This window comes from Zingiber officinale, chromosome 5A (assembly GCF_018446385.1).
Source record: "Zingiber officinale cultivar Zhangliang chromosome 5A, Zo_v1.1, whole genome shotgun sequence".
In the NCBI taxonomy this organism is placed as follows: Eukaryota; Viridiplantae; Streptophyta; class Magnoliopsida; order Zingiberales; family Zingiberaceae; genus Zingiber; species Zingiber officinale.
Window position 1 is genome coordinate 123,104,593 of NC_055994.1, and position 20,497 is coordinate 123,125,089.

At 36.0% G+C, this 20,497-nt stretch overlaps 2 protein-coding genes across 2 annotated transcripts; one reads left to right on the forward strand and one right to left on the reverse strand.

The window, feature by feature from the left end:
* The first annotated feature begins 430 nt into the window (after positions 1-430).
* On the forward strand, positions 431-19,813 carry LOC121981555 (AUGMIN subunit 6-like). The gene is made up of 13 exons (XM_042534142.1): positions 431-721; positions 808-864; positions 947-1,041; positions 8,457-8,607; positions 9,018-9,143; positions 9,254-9,413; positions 11,003-11,063; positions 11,131-11,398; positions 12,034-12,159; positions 18,114-18,257; positions 18,377-18,608; positions 18,740-19,192; positions 19,412-19,813. Exons 1-13 carry the CDS (start codon positions 515-517, stop codon positions 19,450-19,452), a joined length of 2,121 nt encoding a protein of 706 aa, XP_042390076.1. The 5' UTR covers positions 431-514; the 3' UTR covers positions 19,453-19,813.
* Positions 2,995-4,558, reverse strand: LOC121981556. Its single transcript, XM_042534143.1, has 4 exons — positions 4,030-4,558; positions 3,808-3,926; positions 3,349-3,703; positions 2,995-3,263 (listed from the first exon to the last, which is right to left on the reverse strand). The coding sequence occupies exons 1-4, from the start codon at positions 4,553-4,555 to the stop codon at positions 3,094-3,096; spliced, it is 1,170 nt and encodes a 389-aa protein (XP_042390077.1). The 5' UTR covers positions 4,556-4,558; the 3' UTR covers positions 2,995-3,093.
* Positions 19,814-20,497: the final 684 nt, after the last annotated feature.

Here is a 20,497-nt window from a genome sequence, read left to right on the forward strand (position 1 = left end):
TTTTAAAAAATGATATTATCTTATACTCAATTATTGGCTCCCACTTTAAAAGAAAAAATAAATTTAATTTTTAAACCTACTCTTAATTAAAAAATCTCAAGCGCCACCTACGTAATCATAAAATTTTTTTATTAAGATTTTTAATTTTACAAACCTTGTCAAATCAATTTTACAAAACATTGATAATGAGTAACAAGCAATAACCTCCCGTAACACGGTAACACCACGTCTCCCACCTCGCCTCGTGTATTCATTTTATTTCTTTTAGTTTTTTTTTTTTTTAAACACGTGTAACTAATTCGATTTCCCTCTTCGGTATGTCTACGCTGGGTGGTGGTCCCCCTACTCAAAGTACCCGCTCCATGCCGTCCCCAACGGGGGCCACCGGTCGAGGTCATACGGGAAAGAGATAAAAGAGAGGCTCAGACTGGAAGATCGATCGAGGGATTATAACGGGAACGGAAGCAGCCAGCGAGCGTAGCAGAGAGGGGATCGGGGATCGGAGATCGGAGAGATGGCGACGGATCGAGAGAAGGAGCGGGAGGCGGAGCTCGAGAGCGCCATGTACACCAATTGCCTCCTCCTCGGCCTCGATCCCTCCGTCCTTGGTGTCGGTCAGGCCGGCGGCGGCCCCTTCGCGGGGCATTTCCGCCACTCCAATCCCAAGTTGGGCGAGCAGCTCCTCTACTTCCTCCTCTGCGCCCTCCGAGGCTCTGCCAAGGTAACAGTTTCGAATGCATTCGGATTGTTGTGATTGCCCCCCCCCAATTGCTTAAATCTGACGCGGATCTGGTGCGTTTTTTCTAGGAATTTGATAGGGTATGGCCTATCTTCGATTCCGCCCAATCTCGAGATTTCCGGAAGGTTTGTGTTCCCTGGCGATGTTAGTTTTCTCCTCCTTGTATAGCTTGTTTTGCTCAATTCTGTTGTTCTGTTTCCGTCGTAGATTGTGCAAGGGATAATCAGTGAGCTAGAGTCGCAAGGCGTGCTGCCTAGGAGTAATTCTAGGGTTTCTTCTCTCGCAACTTGCTGCGGGCCAAGGTCAATCTGCGTTTTCTATCTTGCACAAGCATTTTTCTTCTTCTTCTCTTGATTCTGGAACCTAGAAATTAGGTTTTCCTTCATCTTCTGTCCAAAATTTGTTATGTTTTTTTGAAATAATTAGCAAACTTATGCAGTGTCTATTTCGAGGGCAGGAAGTAGGAATGGAATAGTTTAAATGAAGACAAAAGAAACATATGCATTATATTATCTTAGTTATACTCTATTGCATTTATTTTGTTTACTGGTTGTCTAAATGAATGCAATAAAAGCACATTGTTACTTGTGTCTATTAGATGCTTAAACTTCATTTTGAATTCTGGTTCATTGTAACCGGTTCAACTCGGTTCAACTAGCTAGTTTGGTCCAATTTTGAAAACACTGGTAACATACATAAGATACATTTGTAGGTCCCACAAGCAGGTAGACTCCAGAACATATCGCATTGGAAGTAATGATAAATTTTCTAAAATTAACCTATTATAGAAGTTTCTGTCAATGGGTTAATAAAAGATTTCATTGTACTATTTAAATCTTGCCATTGTTGAGTTCATTGCATTATTGTAAATATCTAAATGACTTGTGTACAATAAGTGAGATAACTTTATACGGATAATTTATTGTTGAGACAATATAAACATTGTCAGGTCCAGTGGCACGACTAGAGGGGATAAATAGGTGCAAATCTGTGATTAAAATAAACTTTTTTGATTGCTCTTGCAAATCCAAGGCTTAAACATTTATCAGCACTTGTGTTAGTCAAGATAAAAGTTATATAGTGGAAATAAATAAACAAACACGAATAGAACAAGCAACACTATTTTTAAACTCAAGGCATTTAACGTGGTTCGGACACCGTAGTCCTATTACATGACCTATTAACTCATTGGATGAGTGACTCCTTCGAAATCCCCTATCAAATCTTCTCCTTTGGAGTTAATCAGGTAAAGAAACCTCTTATATAGTACTTTTTTTTTTAAAAAAAAATATGAATTTGAAAGAGTACATAAGAAGTTATCGAAGGGATGTAGAAGATGAGCCTTTCCTTGTTCCGAAGCCCTTGGAAGTTGTCTCTCTTTTACTTGAATGTCACAAAAGAATTTTAGTATTTTCGTACATTGGTTTTCAAGTAAAAAAATTTCCAAAGCTTATATAGGCAAGGCTCCAACGGATACTGCTTTGAATGCCTCCAGTTGATTGAAATCCATTCAATAAACTAGTATTCTAAAATCTATCCATTACCCAACCCTCGGTAGACTCGTCATTCAAAGATCTTTTAATCAACATAAATCTGTTTGAGTTAACTCAACACCATTCAATCGACTCAAGTGGATAAAATCCACTCGAATGGTCTTATTTTAAAACTCAACAGAAACTGTTTATTTTGATTGGTCTATTTAATGCTCTTTAGTTTATTGAACTCAAAATAGCAAGCAATACGTCGTCAGTCGATTACTTAGTTGACTCAGCTATTTAGTTGCTGAAAACCTTATTAGTCCATGAAATCTACTCGAGATTAATCTCATGTAGTCAATTTTGACCCAAAATAACCTTGTACCTTAGCTGAACACATTCCTAGGCAAAACTTGCTCATAAATCTAAGATTACAATGCCTCATAATGTTTCACATGCCAAGAGGCCTCACTTCCAAGTTTTCTTACGTCAGCCAAGGGGGCAATCTCTTGCCTCCAAGTTTTCTTCTAGGGGGCAATCTCTCACCTTAATGACTTCTTCTCATCATTGCCACATGTTGCGCTCAAGCATCATGTCAACTCTTTTTGGTCATCTCCATTTGCCAAGGTGTTATTAGCAGTGTTTTAAATCGCGTAGCGTTGGTTCATAGCGTTTTTGTCTTGTCATTGCATAGCGTAAATAGCGTAGCGTATAGCGCAAGCTTTTCGTGCACGTCAATGTTTAAATTTTAAAAAATAAAATATACTTATATAAGTAAAATAAAAATAACATAACCTAAAATTAATCATAATAATTCATTACATGTCAAAATATCCCATACCAACAATTTAAAAAGTCTTATAATTAAAACAACATAACTTAAAAATAATCAGTATCATCCAACTCTATATCACTATCATCATCAATAGTGTCTATGGTTGGAAAATTTCCACTATCAAAAGTTGGAATTACTCCATAATTTTCAACATCAAGATGATTATCTTCCACATCAACAAGACTCAACCTTGCTTGTTTGTCTTTGCTTCCACCTATTATATAAGAGATACAACATTTAAGAATCAATTATAGGTGAAGTAGATATAAATAAATAATCTGCATATGCTTAGTGCTTACTTGAATTTTCAGCAACTCTTTTTTTTGAATTCGTAGGAGGAACTTCAACTATATCCTCAACATCTTCGACTCGCTTATCTGAGTCGAAAAGACTTTCAAAGGTAGCAGATGACACACTCACAATAGGATCACTTTCAAATAATTCATCATCTTCAAGCCATTTAGTAGTTACGGGGAGAACTGGACCTTCTTTCTCAGTTATCCATTCATCATCTGAATTAATTTCATCAACTACAATGGGATCAATCTTGTCTCTCCTCCTAATACTTCTCTCCCTAAGCTTGAAGTTATATTTCACAAACACCAACGCATTCAACTTTGCATGTTCAAGCCTATTTCTCTTTTTTGTATGAATCTAATATTACAAAAAAGAAAACATATATATATAAAAATAAACAATGATATGAAAATTATAAAACAATTAAAATTCAAGTAGAGTTAGAAACTTAGAATACTCACCGATTCAAAAGTGCTCCAATTTCTTTCACATCCCGAAGCACTACAAGTGAGACCAAGCACTCGAATTGCAAATGTAGTAAGCTCGGGTGTCTTACTTCCAAAACGTTCCCACCACGAGACTAATAAGTAATAACATTAAAAAAAATTACAAGAATGTATATAATTTTAAAATATGAATGCTAGTATAATTTTACAAGAACGGTTACAAGAAGAAAATTTTACCCGGAGTTCGCAACATTCTTGTTCGTTTTGCTATTGGAGTTCCAAATTCTCCTTCAGCTTTATTATATAAGTCCAATTGGATGTCTGCTTTAAGACGATCATCAGAAGACAACATCCTATCCATGCAAGTATACAATCCATCTCTAACTTCATCACAATAAGAAAATCTTTCTTCATAACGCAATTGCGGATTCAAATAGTACCCGACCGCGTGTAGAGGATGATGAAGTTGTGGAGTCCATCGTGAATCAATTTTTTTCCAAATAGGTTTGTATTTTCTGTCAACTCCCTCACAATTAAATTTTATTGTCTCTTTTGCCTTATCCATAAGTTCATAAATATATCCCATGGCCGATCTCTCCTCCGAATCAACTTCCCTTAACACACTTACAAGAGGAACAACACTCTTAACACAAAATGCAACATGTGGCCAAAAGTTGGGATCATTAATAACAATTCTCTTCACGACCTTCCCCTGAGTTGTTTGAGATAGTGGTGAACTAACCCAATCTTCGGAAGCAAACATTTGTTCAAGTGACCTTTTAACCTTATACGTACTCTGAAGAGTGAGAAATGAAGTAGCAAAGCGAGTAACAGCGGGACGGAGAATTTCTTTACCGTTTGTATACTTTCTCATCAAAGAAAGTATAGTCTCATGACCATAAAGGAACTTCACAACCATCTTAGCATGCTCAATTGTGTCAGAAAAAATCTTCAACTTTGCAATATCCTCCAACATTAGATCAATGCAATGCGCCGCACAAGGTGTCCACCAAATTCTATGTCTAGTCTCCATAATTTTTTTCCCCGCCTTAATGCAATTCGAAGCATTATCCGTGACAATTTGAATTACATTTTCCTCTCCCACCTCATCAACAACATCATTAAGATATTTAAAGATCAATTCCCCATTTTTAATAGAATCTGATGCATCAATAGATTTCAAAAAGAAAGTGCCGGCGGGACTATTTACTAAAAAATTGATCAAACTTCTATTCTTTCCATCCGTCCAACCATCGGACATAATAGTGCATCCATATTTTTTCCATGCCTTTTTATGCTCCTCATATATTAGGTTGATGCCATCAACCTCAGCTTTAAGTATCCAAGTTCTTAACTCATGCATTGAAGGAGGCTTGAACCCTCTTCCATATTCCGCAATGCCCTCAACCATAGGCAGCCAATAAGGATCATTCACAACATTAAACGGAAGTGCGACAGAGTAAATAAAACGACCAATTCTACGCTTCACATCAACCAACAAATCTTTTTTGTATGTCGAATTTAGGGTTGTTTGTCGAGGTTCGGAACTAACAAACCCATGAAGAGTACCTTTACCTTTTGATTCACCACTACCAGAACATCCAATTGAATTTCCCCCTACACTTCCAACTTTTGATGATTGCGTACTCATACTTTGGGGACCTTCACCGATCTCTCGTAACAATTCAGTTTGTTTACTTTTAGATGCTATAATTTTGTCAAGTGATTCTCTAATTTCTTTCTTAATATCATCCGGAACACTAAAACAAGGTGCAACCCCTTTATGAGTTTGAGCTAAATGTTCCTTCAAGCGAGTAATCCCTCCATTCGATATATGATGACAAAATTTGCACCGAACAGCTTTTTCCCCTTCATTTTGATAACAATACTTCCAACCAATATCTTTTTTATCTTTTTTTGATAAATTCGTAGACATTGCAAATTCTAACTAGACAACCAAAATCCTAGAAAAACAAAAGAAAAAAATCAGAATAAATAATTAATTAATTAGAAACAAATCAGCAAAAAAAAAAAAATCAATCCAGGGCGTCTGGATCGATCATTGCATCGATCCAAGGAATTGGATCGATCCAACGATCGATCCAGGGTCGAACAGAAAGGATCTGGATCGATCCAGCGACCGATCCAGATCCTTTCTGTTCGACCCTGGAAGGATCTGGATCGATCCAGCGACCGATCCAGATCCTTTCTGTTCGAACAGAAAGGATCTGGATCGGTCGCTGAATCGATCCAGATCCTTTCTGTTCGACCCTGGATCGATCGCTGGATCGATCCAGATGCCTGACTTCTGGAAATCGCGAAATCGTTTTTGCTCCTTCGAGAAATAAAAACGAGAAGGAAAACCTAAACGAAGAAAACGAAAGGAAGGAGAAAAGCTTACCTCCAATCGCTGTCCCTCGCCACCACTCACAGGTCACCGCTCGCTGCTCGCCGATCGCCGCCTGTCGCCTCTGCAGTCTGCCCTACCTTCGCCTCTGCCACAGTCACGATTCGACTCACCTTTGCCCTAGCTATTGGTAAGCAATTTGTAATTTTAGCGCCCGCTATGGGGCGCTAGGGCATGATAGCGCACGCTATGTGCGCTATCGACGCTTTTGTCCCGAATAGCGTGGGCTATTCGGGACAATCGCGATTCAGCGAACGCTCTGCAGCGTTCGCTGGTCGTAGTGCGCGATAGCGCGCTATGTAGCGCGCTATTCGCCACTATTGAATACACTGGTTATTAGACTCCCTTTGTCAACGAGCCTTCGTAACTTTTAGTTGTCAAGAGGCCTTGACTCCAAGACTTTTCTGCCAAGAGGCCTCACTTTGGTTAAGGCTGAGCAATCAGTTCAAAACCGAGCCAATTTAACCGAAACCGAACCAACCAAAATTTGTTCGAACTAACCGAACCGACCAAACTTTCTAACAAAAACCGAACCGATAAAACATCGGTTAATTTAGTTTTTGACCATATTAATTGAACTTTTCAACAGGTATACATTTATATCCGATTTTAACTTTTAAGTTGGTGACTTTGAGAATGTGTGCTTGCTTATCATTGCAAGTGACAACTTTGAGAATGTGGTGTCATTGAAGATCATGCAAAATTAGAAGTTGGATACAATCCCTCATTCAAATCCCTGACAATTGTGATGGTTGCAAAAAGGGAATGAAATAAATCGGTTTAACTGATTAAGAGTTTTAAAACTGAGATCAAATCAAATTAACCAATATTTTTTAATAAAAAAAACTGAATTTATGAAATAACTGAACCGAACTTTTAAATTTGGTGGGTTCGATCGGTTAATTCAGTTTAACCGAACTTTTGCTCACCCTTCCTTCTGGTTTTCCTCCTTGGCATTTGTAGCGGTTGAGCATCTCACCAGCTCTTGTTGATCATCTCCATCTGCCAAGGCGTTCTTGGACTTTTCCTTTTGTCAACGGGCCTATTGGACTTCTTCATCTGTCAATGCTTGTTAAACTTCCTCGTCTGCCTAGGTTCTCTTAAACTCTTCCTTCTACCAATAGATATTGAACTTCTCCATCTGCTAAGGTTCACCAATCACCCCTTAACTTCTCTGCCAAGTACCTTTTAGATTTTTTCTTTACTTGACACCTGGTTGACCTTGACAACTTGAATCATTCTTGCATCAACAATCTTTTTTTCCTCTCGACACCTGTTGGAACACCTCCCTATCAAGTTCCCACATCTCACATTTGACATACATATCAAATTCAAAGCGTAAACCTACAAGCTGGTCAACTTAACCACTTGGGACATGATTGCACCAACAAAAATGATCAACACTGAGGTCGTGTTTCCTATGAGGGAAGGGAAGGCCAAGAATATTTCCTTGATACTAGGTATAAGAAAATAGGAGACATAAATATGGAAGAACAGAACTGATAGAGCATTTCTCTCATATTGTTTCCTTGAATGGAAAGAAACATATAACAATTGTTTGTTTGCATCACGTTGGAAGGACTCATATGAGGGAAGAATCATTATCCAAATCTTTTATTTTTTTTCAAAAGCTTTAAATAACTATATCTATATTCTCTGCAATGAAATGAAGAACTTTTAGATCCCTTAATACCGTTCTCTCTGCTTCTTTTCTTTCTACCATTTTTTTTCCCTTCCTGCAGCGTAAATGATTCAAATACATAACCTGATGTTTAATGGTATATGACAACAAAATGATGGACTTAATATTTATGTTCACAGGGTTTCAGTATAAAAGCAATACTTATTTTAGTCCATAGACATAGCATGGCTGTATGTAATGTAGGAGCATCTGAATAAAGAGCTTTCACTTTATTCTTTTGGGATCATGATCTACATTGGATGTGTTAGTGAAACATAGCATTCTAAATTTAATACAATTTACATAACTTTATGACAATTCTGTCAATCCATATATCACCAATACAACTTGGAATCTCAAGTAGATTTTGTTCTCTTGCTTTCTTATGTTACTTCAAATTTATCTTATTTTTTCTCTGCTGCACAAGATGGCAAGCCGTGTGTTTTTATTCGTTTACTTATAATTTTGTTTAATTGTGTCACAGTACCAGACTGAATCACATTCCTTCACATGACTTCTTTGCTAAATAATGGAATCTATATGATGTTTATAGCATTATTTCATTCTTAAATGCAGATTCGTGGAGCTTCTTTGGCAACTTTCTGTGCATGCTCTGCGAGAAGTTCATCAGCGGACATTTGCTGATGATATATCTTCTAATTCTCTGCCTCCAGTATTGACAGAAGCTTCTTATCAAAATGCTGCTGCATTGCTTCAAGTGACTAAGGTAATTCCATGAATTGTCACGTTGCATTACTCTGGCAACTAAGGGAATTCTAGATGTTAATTTATTTCTATTTCCTGAATGTTAGAAGATTGTGTATCTATTGTCCAATCTATGTCGAAGATGTATTTTTAATGTGATGAGACTTTTAATTGCAATATTCAAAAGTTATAGTGATACTAGAACAGTCCTATAAAATGTCTAATTAAGTCAGACGTGAGCTAGTGAAGTTCTTACCCTTGAAACCATATATTTTCTAACAAACAGAATTATTCCTCTTGCCTTTTGTTTTTTGGGTTTTAAATCTAGGTATCCCTTTTAAACTTGTGATGTTTTAAAACACCTGATATAGTTAAAAGATTTGATTATTTGTGGTTAACTTGGTTACTAAATGACTAAAATTCTATTGGCAGGCTAGAATAGCTCTTGAGAGAAGGAAATTTATGGAAAAAGCAAATGCTGCTGTTCATAGACAATCTGCTTGGTCAAATTTAGCCCATGAAATGACAGCAGAATTTCGTAGCCTTTGTGCAGAAGAGGTAGAGGATACCTTCCAGATAATACTACAATTTGAGTTACATCCTAAATTTATTGGGTTTTTCTGTATACAATTACTGATATTACCTTCTAAAACCTATTGCTTTATCAGGCCTATTTGCAACAAGAGTTGGAAAAACTGCAGGACATGCTAAACAAAGCTAAAGTGGAAGGGGAGTCCTTTGATGATCACATTCCCAGCTCTCTTGGTCAGAATTCACACTTGATTGCCAAAGCTACTCGTCTATGGGAATCATTATTAGCTCGAAGGAGTAAGTACAGAAATGAACATGAAAATTTGTTACTCCTTTGCTATTTGTACCATAGTGGGTAGGATTGACCAATCCCGATGTGGATCTGCCGAGTTGGTTCATGATTTGCTAATGCTGATTTGATTCTGAGTGAGAAATTGTACACCCCTCAAGTTTGTGAAATCTTGATTAATCAAGGTCAAATTAGGGAAAATTCTTGATTAATAGGTAGTAATTGGTTGGGATACTGGATAATTGGTTGAATCGGAGAGAAATCGCTTCAATTTGGCATATTTTTTCAATTTTTGCGCGGGAATCTTTTTATAATGATAGGAGTTGGGACCAGGGCCGTTCGAACTTATAGATCTTTATCTGGAACGGAGTCTTGCTCATGCTTTTTAGAGGAAGAGAGCTCCGGGTGAATGATTTAGTGCTTGCAGAGGTGGATAAGATCAAGGCAAATAAACTGACATCTGCTTTTGGAAGTTCTCAAGGAAAAAGATGGGAGGTGTTCTAATGTAGCATTGGGATGAACACAAGCCTCACACACAGGAGAATTAGAATTCTTATTATTCAAAGTTAACTACTGTATAAAGAGACAAGACACTTTTTATAGATTTGATATGCTACAAAATAGGAAATAACTCGACAAACTAGGAATATGTCAATCACTGACAGTTGATTGCCAAATCAGAGTTGAATTACTAAAGACAACTCATCAATTCATTTCTTAATCTGTATCATTCCCCACTGAGAAGAACTCAATCCCATCGAGCGAGGAGGTTAAGAGATCAACGATGCCTTAGGTAAGTAGAAAGTGGGAGTGCCGCTATAGATGAAGTGATTTATTGTCGCACTATTTCTTCAAGTAACTTGGGGGGGGCAAGGTTTCAAAGCTCATCCTCCTAATCCAAGCATTGTTGATGCTCGAAAGCCCCTTCTAATGAACTAGATACCGCTAGTTGTTGCTATGAGGAGCTAATATGTGTGTGTGTGTTTTTTTTTTTGAAATTCCACTAGATAGCTAAGTAGAATATTAAAATTGTTATGCATTTTCAAAGTTATGCAAAAAATAAAGGAAATATAAAAAATGACCAATAGAATAATCAGTTCAGTCTAAAATTTAATTTTATTTGATTTTTGTATAATCTCCAAATATCCTCTTCTCTCTTCCAAGATTATCTACTGGGGTACATGAACCTTATGCAGTGTCTCTTCTTTTATAAGTTTTTTTTTTTAAATTACTTTGTCTTATCATGATTTGAGCAAAATAGACTTGGTGTACTGAAAATAATATAAGTAGAGTAAGCAACTCTATTTTTGACTAAATAGAAATAAAATTACAATTTAGACCTTGATTTGGTTTATTTAAAATAGTCTACCTCTATTTGCATCACCACATTCCTTCGATTATGATGATCACTTGAGCTCTTAGAGAAATTTTACCCTGACCATCGAATATGGTAATGATTATTATTTTGTGTTTTTTCTCTTAATCAATGTTTGTCTTGATATGCTAATAGATGTAGTAATTTAAGTTTATGCTCAAAATTTTCCAGCTTCACCCAATTGCTTTGCCAATCTTGAAGAAATGTTTCTTCAATGTGCAGGCCAACATGAAATTTTAGCTTCTGGCCCAATCGAGGATTTGATCGCCCTTCGTGAACATAGGTGAATCTGTGTGTTTTTGACTATATCTCTACTTTGTTGGCTTATTATGTTTGCTTTGTTTTGCTAGATATCGAATCTCCGGCTCAGCTTTGCTTGCAGCTACGGATCAAAGTTCACATATTCCATCTTCAGATGCCATGTCAGTTTCTTCTGATGAGGTTTCTTCACATGGAGGTATTAGGGAACATATGGATTCACTTCATTGCCAAGGTAAAAGTAACACTCTCTTGAAGATGGTCGATAAAGGTGTAGCTCCACCAACAGTTGATGTTGCTGAAATTTTTAGACGGTGGACTCATGCTTTACAACGTATTCATAAACATTCTCTTCATCTGGTAAGTTTATTCATTTTAAGCAAGTGTTGTGGGAATATATATTTGTTAGATATTCTGTAATATATTCATGAAGGTTAAATAAGAATTTCATGTAGTACATAACGAACAAATTGTATAAATCAAGATGGATAAATATTTTATATGGGATATATACACCTGCTAATCCTATTTCTTGAAAATCTCCTGAAATTTTTTTACCATTGACAATGCCACAAAATCTTTGTTCATAAACAAAGTTTTCCCAGTTACTTATTATATATTACTGATGATTAAATCGAGATCTCTCAACTTGTCCAGTGCACTGTCTTTCAAACAAAAATTTTAGCCTATCCGTAGAAACAAAAGACTATGCTATCTGCTTTTTAATTATTTTGGACAGGCCAAAATTCTGTTGTTTGTTTGTGCATTGTTTGCCTCTGAGAGGGAAACTGCTAATACTTGAGATTGAAATTATGATATAAGTTGTGACTTGTGGAAACAACTACAGCACACTCATTAATTACGGACTTCAGCTTTGGAGCCAAGCGTTGTCCATGAAATTAGAACTATAAATGATATAATGATTTAAACCAACTCTGCTACTGATATATCTTGCCTATACCAACTCGTAATTTTGTTAACTTATTCTATGGCAGGTCAAGGCTAATGATGGAGAGGGCCCAGAGCTACTTCAGACTTCATCTAATAGTAGTACCAGTGGTCATGGCGTGTCAATGGCAGCAACTCTTGCTGAACATCACCAACATCTAGTTAGCATACAAGTAAGGTTACATTTAGTGCTATTTTTTTTTTCTTCTACAATCTTGATTGTGGATCTCCAAAGTAGTATGATATAAATTTATAATCTCTATAATATGAGGAAATTTACCACTAGGCATTTAGTGAACACAGAAAATCTGGTAAACAAATTGTGGACAAACTGAAAAGATAATATCAATTTGGGAAAACATATTTCCTTTTTTTAATTGGATCCGAATCTTGTGCAATTTGGCAATATTCTTGTTTAATTGATTCACCTAGACAAGTCTGAATGATTTGGGATAGGTTCTGTGAGCAGTGGGCATGTTGTGCAAGTATGCTTTACCCACTCACTGCATTGATTCATACTGTAATTTTACAGTCAAGATTCATAAGTCATGTCAATCCTACAGGCAATGAGTGATATGTAAACATATATCCACTCATCCCTTGAGAATTCTTGCCTGGCGTGAGGATTATGACTCTTAGGAATACTATGAGATAAGGAACAACAACACATAATACTTTATATGGTCTTCACTCGACCCTTTTCAGTCAGGTTTGTAATTGAAAAAATTTGTGAGCGCTCATAAGATTGCTATATTACAATTCCTGGGTAATTGTGGATATGGGTGATAATTTATCATTCTTGTGTAGGATGGAGTAGAAGAATAAAATTCAAGATGAGTTTGCGCCAGTTTTTCATAAGGGTTTGGGTTTGGGCAGTATCAAGTATTTGATTTGTTCTCATCCCTTGGAGAGAACAGAATAGTTTCACTGTTTATCGCCATTTGTTTGCTTTTTCTTATTTTTTATGTTCAGAATCTCATAGTAAACATGCATGGTCATTCAACTAATTTTTATAAATGAAAATTTTCTCACTGCTTGGGAAGCTCTTCTTTAATGACATCTAAGTGTAGCAGTATTGAGATTCAAGATAGGCAAGCATAAGACATTGGGAAAACAATTGTTATTGGTCCATGTGCTTGCAAAAGGAGCCAGATAAACTATAGGAAACATTAAACCCTGATGATAGGTTGGAACCGAAATGATCTTGGTTCGGATGGCCATCGATAGCTGGCACTAGATTGAAATTCAAAATTGAGTACAAAAGTAAAAAAAATATAAGATTATTTAATATCATGACGAAAATAAAAAACTGGTCACACTTAGCACAAGCTCAAAAAACAAATACATATTAAAATGGACAGACATATTTTAATCCAAACAATTACATTATTATAATAGCATTTTTCTAAAATATAAATTAATATCAACACATGTATAAAGTAAAAAAAAAAAAAAGGTGCTAGGTCAAGTTGAGCCATGTTGGCCACATCTGCATTTTCATTGATCAATGACTAGAAAGTAGTTAGAATTCATTCCATATGCACAACCAAATGAAAAAAAAACATAAACACTTTCTTCAACTCCGAAAACAATTTACTCAAGGATGTGAAAAAGTTAAAATAAAATGGACCTTAAGTGAAAATGATTGTGTATTTTCATTTTTTTTAGAGAAAATATGATTAGTTTGAAGTTGTTAACCAATTTGGAATCCAACATTGAGGCTATGATTTATTAAACATAGGTGCATAATTTGTGATATCTTCTGTCAAGGAGAGAATTATCTTCATATGGTTCACTAGACACCCAAAATATGCCCCCACTGGGTGTTGAGTTGGCTAGAGGGTGACAGATTTACTACAATGGGATATGGATCGATTCTCGACAAACACATACGCTTGGGGAAAAATTCCTCCCACCCCCTAGACATTTGGCGGTCGGCTATAAACTGATCCCGTAATTTACCTTCCTTCACATAATTGGGTTGTGAGAGGTGCTTAGGTGAGCGTAATCATCTTTTGTTACAACTAGACATCCAAAATATGGCGCTATGTTTTGTGTAAATTATTTCTTATCTACTGAATTTGCTATTTTGTGCTGAAGCTGTCTTAATTAGAAATAACTAATTCTTCTAAGTTTCTATGGTTGTTATAGCCCCTCTTTGCACCAATTTTTGTTGGACCCCCAACTTTTCTTCCTTCACTCCTCGCTCTCCTTTTTGTTTTTCCACTCGAACTTCACTGCATTTCACTATTTTGGTTACACAATATCATATATTTTCCAATTATTTTTTGCTTTCATAAAAATAATTTCACCAGTTCAGCATACAGTGTCTTGTGACTTCTAGATTGTTTTTTTGCTCGTTTTTTCAGCTAAACGAAGTATTCAGTGCCATGTTCCTCTTCACAACTATTATCTAGTTCCTTTCTAAATTCTATGTGAAAGCTTTATGAATTCCACTGCTTTTCCATGATTGATCAAAGAAGTGTTCCAGTCCTAATTCATGATAAATCTTTTGAAATTGAAGTAGATTGTACATTGGATGCATATCTGAACTGAACCCTGAAGGTTTTGCACAAGTGCACTTAAAGGGACCTCAATGGTGCCTTTCTGGCATCTTTAACACAGAAGAGGCAGTATAATAACCTATCAACATGCATTCATGGTCCTTGTCATCATTCTTTTGAACAATTATTTTTACAATACAACCAAATAACTACTCATAGCTTTTGTCACATTTTTAAATGTATATGAAATTATAAGTGGATTCTGTTAGCATTAAGTTTGAAAAGTCGCTGTTAAGCCTCCAGCGCTGTGCAAGAAATTTATACTAGGACTACAGAAAATAAGAATTTTGATTGTCCTACGTCTTAAAAAATATGAAATGGGATTTGGTTGTTGGTTGCTACTCGGAAAGCCTAGAGGTTCCACTGTACAAAAATTTTGTACAAAGGTCTGAACCTTTTCCTAGCTACCATGTGTTCTTTTAAATTAAATTTTGGATCGCCTGCGGAACTTAAGACGTTTGATCCAAAACTTAATCTATTCGTTCTTTTAGGTTTTGACTTGGGTCTCCTGCGGAACTTAACACGTTCGACCCAAATCACCTTAAGTTATTAATTCCATTAAATATTAATTTTCATAATTGGTTCCCAGTACTGACGTGGCGAGGCACACGGTCTTCTTGGATATGGGAGCAACCACCACCGACTAGACAAAACCTTTTATAGAAAGATAATATTTAATTTCCTAAAATAACTTTAGGTTAACCAAAAGGAACAATCAAATCACAAGGAAAAGAAGAAAACATAAGAACACTACATCGAAAATAAATTCGAAATACTAGAATCGTAAGCCTCTTGTATTTGGTATTATTTCCAAAAATAACTAGTATGATGCGGAAAGGAAAAATATTAGTTATACCTTTTAGAAAGACCTCTTGATCTTCTACCGTATTCCTCTTCTAACCTCGGACGTTGTGTGGGCAACGACCTTCCGAGATGAGAACCACCAAGCACCTTCTTCTTCCTTCTAGGTTTCGGCCACCAAAATTCTCCAAGAGAAGTAGAGGTCCGGCCACCACCACCAAGCTCCAAGGGATGCAAGAAATAAAACCTCCTTTCTCTCTTTCTTCTCCTAGCTAGAATCGGCCACCATCAAGAGCTCCAAGAGGGATTGCCACAAGAAGAAGAGAAGAGAAAGAAGCTAGGGCTGGCCACCAAGGAGGAAAAGAGAGGAAGAATAGAATAGAGTTGTTCACCATGAAGCCTTCTCTACCCCTCTTTTATAATCCTTGGTCTTGGCAAATAAAGAAATTTAATTAAAAACTTCCTTAATTATTTTGCCATGAAAAATAAAATTTTATTTAATTAAAAATAATTTCCTTTTTACAAATACAATGGCCGGCCACACCATTCCACAAATCAAGGAAATTTTAATTCACACAAGAATTAAAACTTCCTAATTTACTTTCGAAAATTTATAAAAATTTCTCAAATAATTTTTCCCTTCATGGTGGTTAATAAAAAGGAAATTTTATAAATTAAAATATTTCTTTTAAACATGTGGATAAAAAGAAAGTTATCTCTAAAAATTAAAATCTCTTTTAATCTACAAATAAGGAAAGATATCAAATCTTTTCTTAATCTTTTGTAGAAACTTATAAAAGAGAATATTTAATTTTAAACTCTCTTTTAAATCATGAACATGATTAAAATTGAAAGTTTTCTTAAAATTTAAAATCCTCCTTTAATCAACAAATAAGGAAAGATTTCAAATTTTAAACTCTCTTTAAACATGTAGATGATTTACAAATAAGGAAAGTTTTTACCAAAAATTAAAACCATCCTTTTAATCTACAAATAAGGAAAGAGATTAATCTCTTCTCTTAATCTTTTGTAGAAAGTTATAAAAGGAAATTTTTAATTTTTAAACTCTCTTTTAAAATCATGATATCCACATAAGAAATAATTTTAATAAAAATCCTTTTAATATTCTAGTGGCAGCCACCTAAGCTTGGGACCCAAGCTTTGGCCGGCCACCTACATGGCTCATCTATTTGGACTTTGCCGGCCCTAGCTTGGGTTCCAAGCTAGCTTGGCCGGCCCCATTGGATGGGTAAGAAGGTGGGTATGCGGTGGGTATAAATCTCTATATACTAGAGGCTACGATAGGGACCGAGAGGAGGAATTGGTTTTGGTCTCCCGATGAAATTAAGCATCCCGTGTTCGCCCCGAACACACAACTTAATTTCATCAATAACAATTCATTCCACTAAAGAACTATTATTGAACTACCGCACCAATCCCAAATTACATTTTGGGCTCCTTCTTATTATGAGTGTGTTAGTCTCCCTGTGTTTAAGATGTCGAATGTCCACTAATTAAGTAAGTTACTGACAACTCACTTAATTAATATCTAGCTCCAAGAGTAGTACCACTCAACTTCATCGTCATGTCGGACTAAGTCCACCTGCAGGGTTTAACATGACAATCCTTATGAGCTCCTCTTGGGGACATTCTCAACCTAGATCACTAGGACACAGTTTCCTTCTATAATCAACAACACACACTATAAGTGATATCATTTCCCAACTTATCGGGCTTATTGATTCATCGAACTAAATCTCACCCATTGATAAATTAAAGAAATAAATATCAAATATATGTGCTTGTTATTATATTAGGATTAAGAGCACACACTTCCATAATAACTGAGGTCTTTGTTTCTTTATAAAGTCAGTATAAAAGAAACGACCTCTAATGGTCCTACTCAATACACTCTAAGTGTACTAGTGTAATTATATAGTTAAGATAAACTAATACCTAATTACACTACGACCTTCCAATGGTTTGTTCCTTTCCATTATGGTCGTGAGCTACTGTTTATAATTTATAAGGTACTGATAACATGATCTTCTGTGTGTGACAACACACACCATGTTATCTACAATATAAATTAATTGAACAACTACATTTATCATAAATGTAGACATTTGACCAATGTGATTCTTATTTCTAGATAAATGTTTATACCAAAAGCTAGGCTTTTAGTATACACTCTAACATTGGTGACACTGGTGAAAAAGCCACTTATTGGATATCCTTTAGTTGATTGTTGCAGCATAGGGATCAGATTAATGAACTCTCTCATACAGTATGAGGTTGTCTACATTATCATTCTTGCCCACTACGACTATTTCTTGTGAGCCTTAGTTGATCCTTGATCTATCAAGGGCAATGGTGCAACCAAGGGGCTGAATCTCTGGGCTAGAATGGTAGGCCTAATTAACAAGATAAAATAGGCTCTAAGAACTTTGCAGTTATTAATTGTGGATAACATTGTGTTGTTCCACTTCTTGCATGAGTTGTAATTTTGTGAAATCTTTTTGGACAAGAGAGTTTTCTATTTGAATCCTTTGTAAAGAAATGTTCAAGGCTGCTTCCTATGCACATCCTGGTTAGTTCACACACCATTTTCCATGGTCAGTCAAGAGATCCCTGGACAAGGGAGTTTCCTTGCAGCCCAATAACTTTTCTTTCTTTCTATAACTGATAATTTTTCTTTTTAAGAAAAATAAATTTCCAACTTACTTATAGTTATATAGATTTCACCTTTTGTTTTGGTGCAGGGACTAGTTAGTCAACTAAAAGAGGCAATTCCATCGATGCAGAAATCCATTGCAGAGCTTACTGAAGAAGTAAATATTTCTTCAACTACAATGGACGGGTTTAGTGCAAGGTCAACTTTAAGCACGCAGTCCCAAGTGCCTCAAGTAAGAACAAAGCTTTACTTCTTGAATTAGTAAGCTTGTCTGAGTATCTTAAATTCTTATCATTTGTTTTTATTTCTTTTTTTTCCCTCTTAATACTTTTTTTCTTAAACATTGATCAGGGCATTGCTAATGACGAAATTGATGACTTGAATTCTAGACTCTCTTCCATTCAGTCTGAGAAAGTTTCCGCCAGTTCTGTTTTGAAACTCCCTCATTTGATCAGTGTGGCCCCAAATTCGTCGGCAAAAAGCATGCACACAGCAAAGCAGTCAAGTGCTGCTGAATCCGTCCAGGAATATTTCCCCACGGTCACATCAGTGACACCACAGATTGCACATGATCATGCAGATGGTCAGTTGAAAGATTTCGTTTCCTACTCTAGTCTCTCAAACATATTAACCGATGTGGAATTTTTCAACATATTTTATTTCTTTTCGAGAATCACTTTAATTACAGCTGGATATCTTTTTCCCCTTGTACAGAGAATGGCAATAATGATGTTCGGAGTATTAGACGTTCTGTTCGCGAATCAGCACTGTCAGGACTGGCAAACAACTCAAAATTGCGAAAAGATAGAAGCAACGATCATGGTTCTCAACACTACTTCTTGCCTATGTCTACAGGAGCTTCTCTAGTAGAAGTAGATGCCTCTCCTATTGAAAACAAACGAGGAGTCTTTCCACCACCAGAAATTCATGTTCCCAGCAGTTACAGACATCCACTAAAAACTGACAGCCAACTAGATTCTCATGCAACTTTATCCGACAATTCGCTTGGAATCCATGGTCACACATCTCTGCAAAGCTTAACCCAGTCACCCATTGTTAACTTGAAAAACCCTCTTCTCGACATCAATGATTCTCTGGATCAAGTTTACTCGCCTCCATTTCTTATGGATTCATCATTCTTCCAGGATGCATACGAGGACTTGCTCGGTACACACTTCTCCCACTGAATTTATGCATATTATATGTTTTGCTATATTTTTACCCAGTTTAGTGTGCTGAGAGTGGTAGTAATATCTAGAATTTTCGTAGGCGAACTTGTGTTTTCTTCTCTTTCTTATACTACCTAGTACCTCCTGTCATTATAATCTCAACATTTATCAAGTACCTTTTCAACAGTTATTTGAAAGTGTCTATTCCTCCTTGCAGCCCCATTATCTGAAACTGAAGTTGCCCTAATAGACTACTAGAGATCGCATCATCTCAGCCATCCGACAAATAGTCCTTCAGTTACCGAATACCCTCGGTCTCAAGGAGCAGCAGAATTCAGATGCTACCTGCCGAATGCAACCGGGAAACCTGTACATTGAAGTAGAGGCTTGCATTCAAGCATGACTGACTGGGCAAGGCGTACACGGTACATCGATCTACCGATGCTAAAACACCCAAGGTTTTTGTCTGCCACAGTTACAGCAGCTTCTTGTATTGTAATATTCAATTGTTCAATGCCATAAGCATTACTGGCTTCTTGAGGAACATTGTTCATATCAGACCTTGTCAAATTTTTTTCTTCTCTTTTCTCCAAAATAGCAAGAATATCTTTAGTGACAATGGCTATAAGCTCTACTTTTATTCTCAAATATTTTTACATGATCGTTATGTAATCGGATATCTATAGGAGTGTAAATGAGTCAAGCCGTTCGTGAGCTATTCGAAGCTCGATTCGATAAAAGTTCGTTTGAGCTCGTTTAATGAGGCTCGTTAAGATAAACAAATCAAGCTCAAGTTTTATAATATTCGGCTCGTTAGTTCGTAAACATGTTCGTTAAGTTCATAAATTAACTTTTAAATATAAAAAATAATAGTTTTGATATTAAATTTATAGATTTTACACTCTACTTATGAAAACACATGGATAAATATATTAAATTTATTTATTAGAATAAAATTATAAATTTTAACAAGAATATTATAATTTTTTTAAAATATATAATTTAGTTTTTAATAAATATTTAAATTTATAATTTATATTTATTAAGCTCGTTTAGGCTCGATAAAAGCTCGAATGAGCTCGTGAGTCATGAATATATTCGTTAAATAAAGCTCGAGCTCAGCTCGATTATAAACGAGCCAAACTCAAACATCTAAGAGTTTGGCTCGGCTCGACTCGGTTCGAGTACACCCTAGATATCTAGTTCTTGCGAGTTGATTAATCCCGAGATGGACGATTTTGGTCTTATATTTCGTTCACTAAGTAAATTGGAAAGAATTGGATTTTTCCAATGTGATGATCGT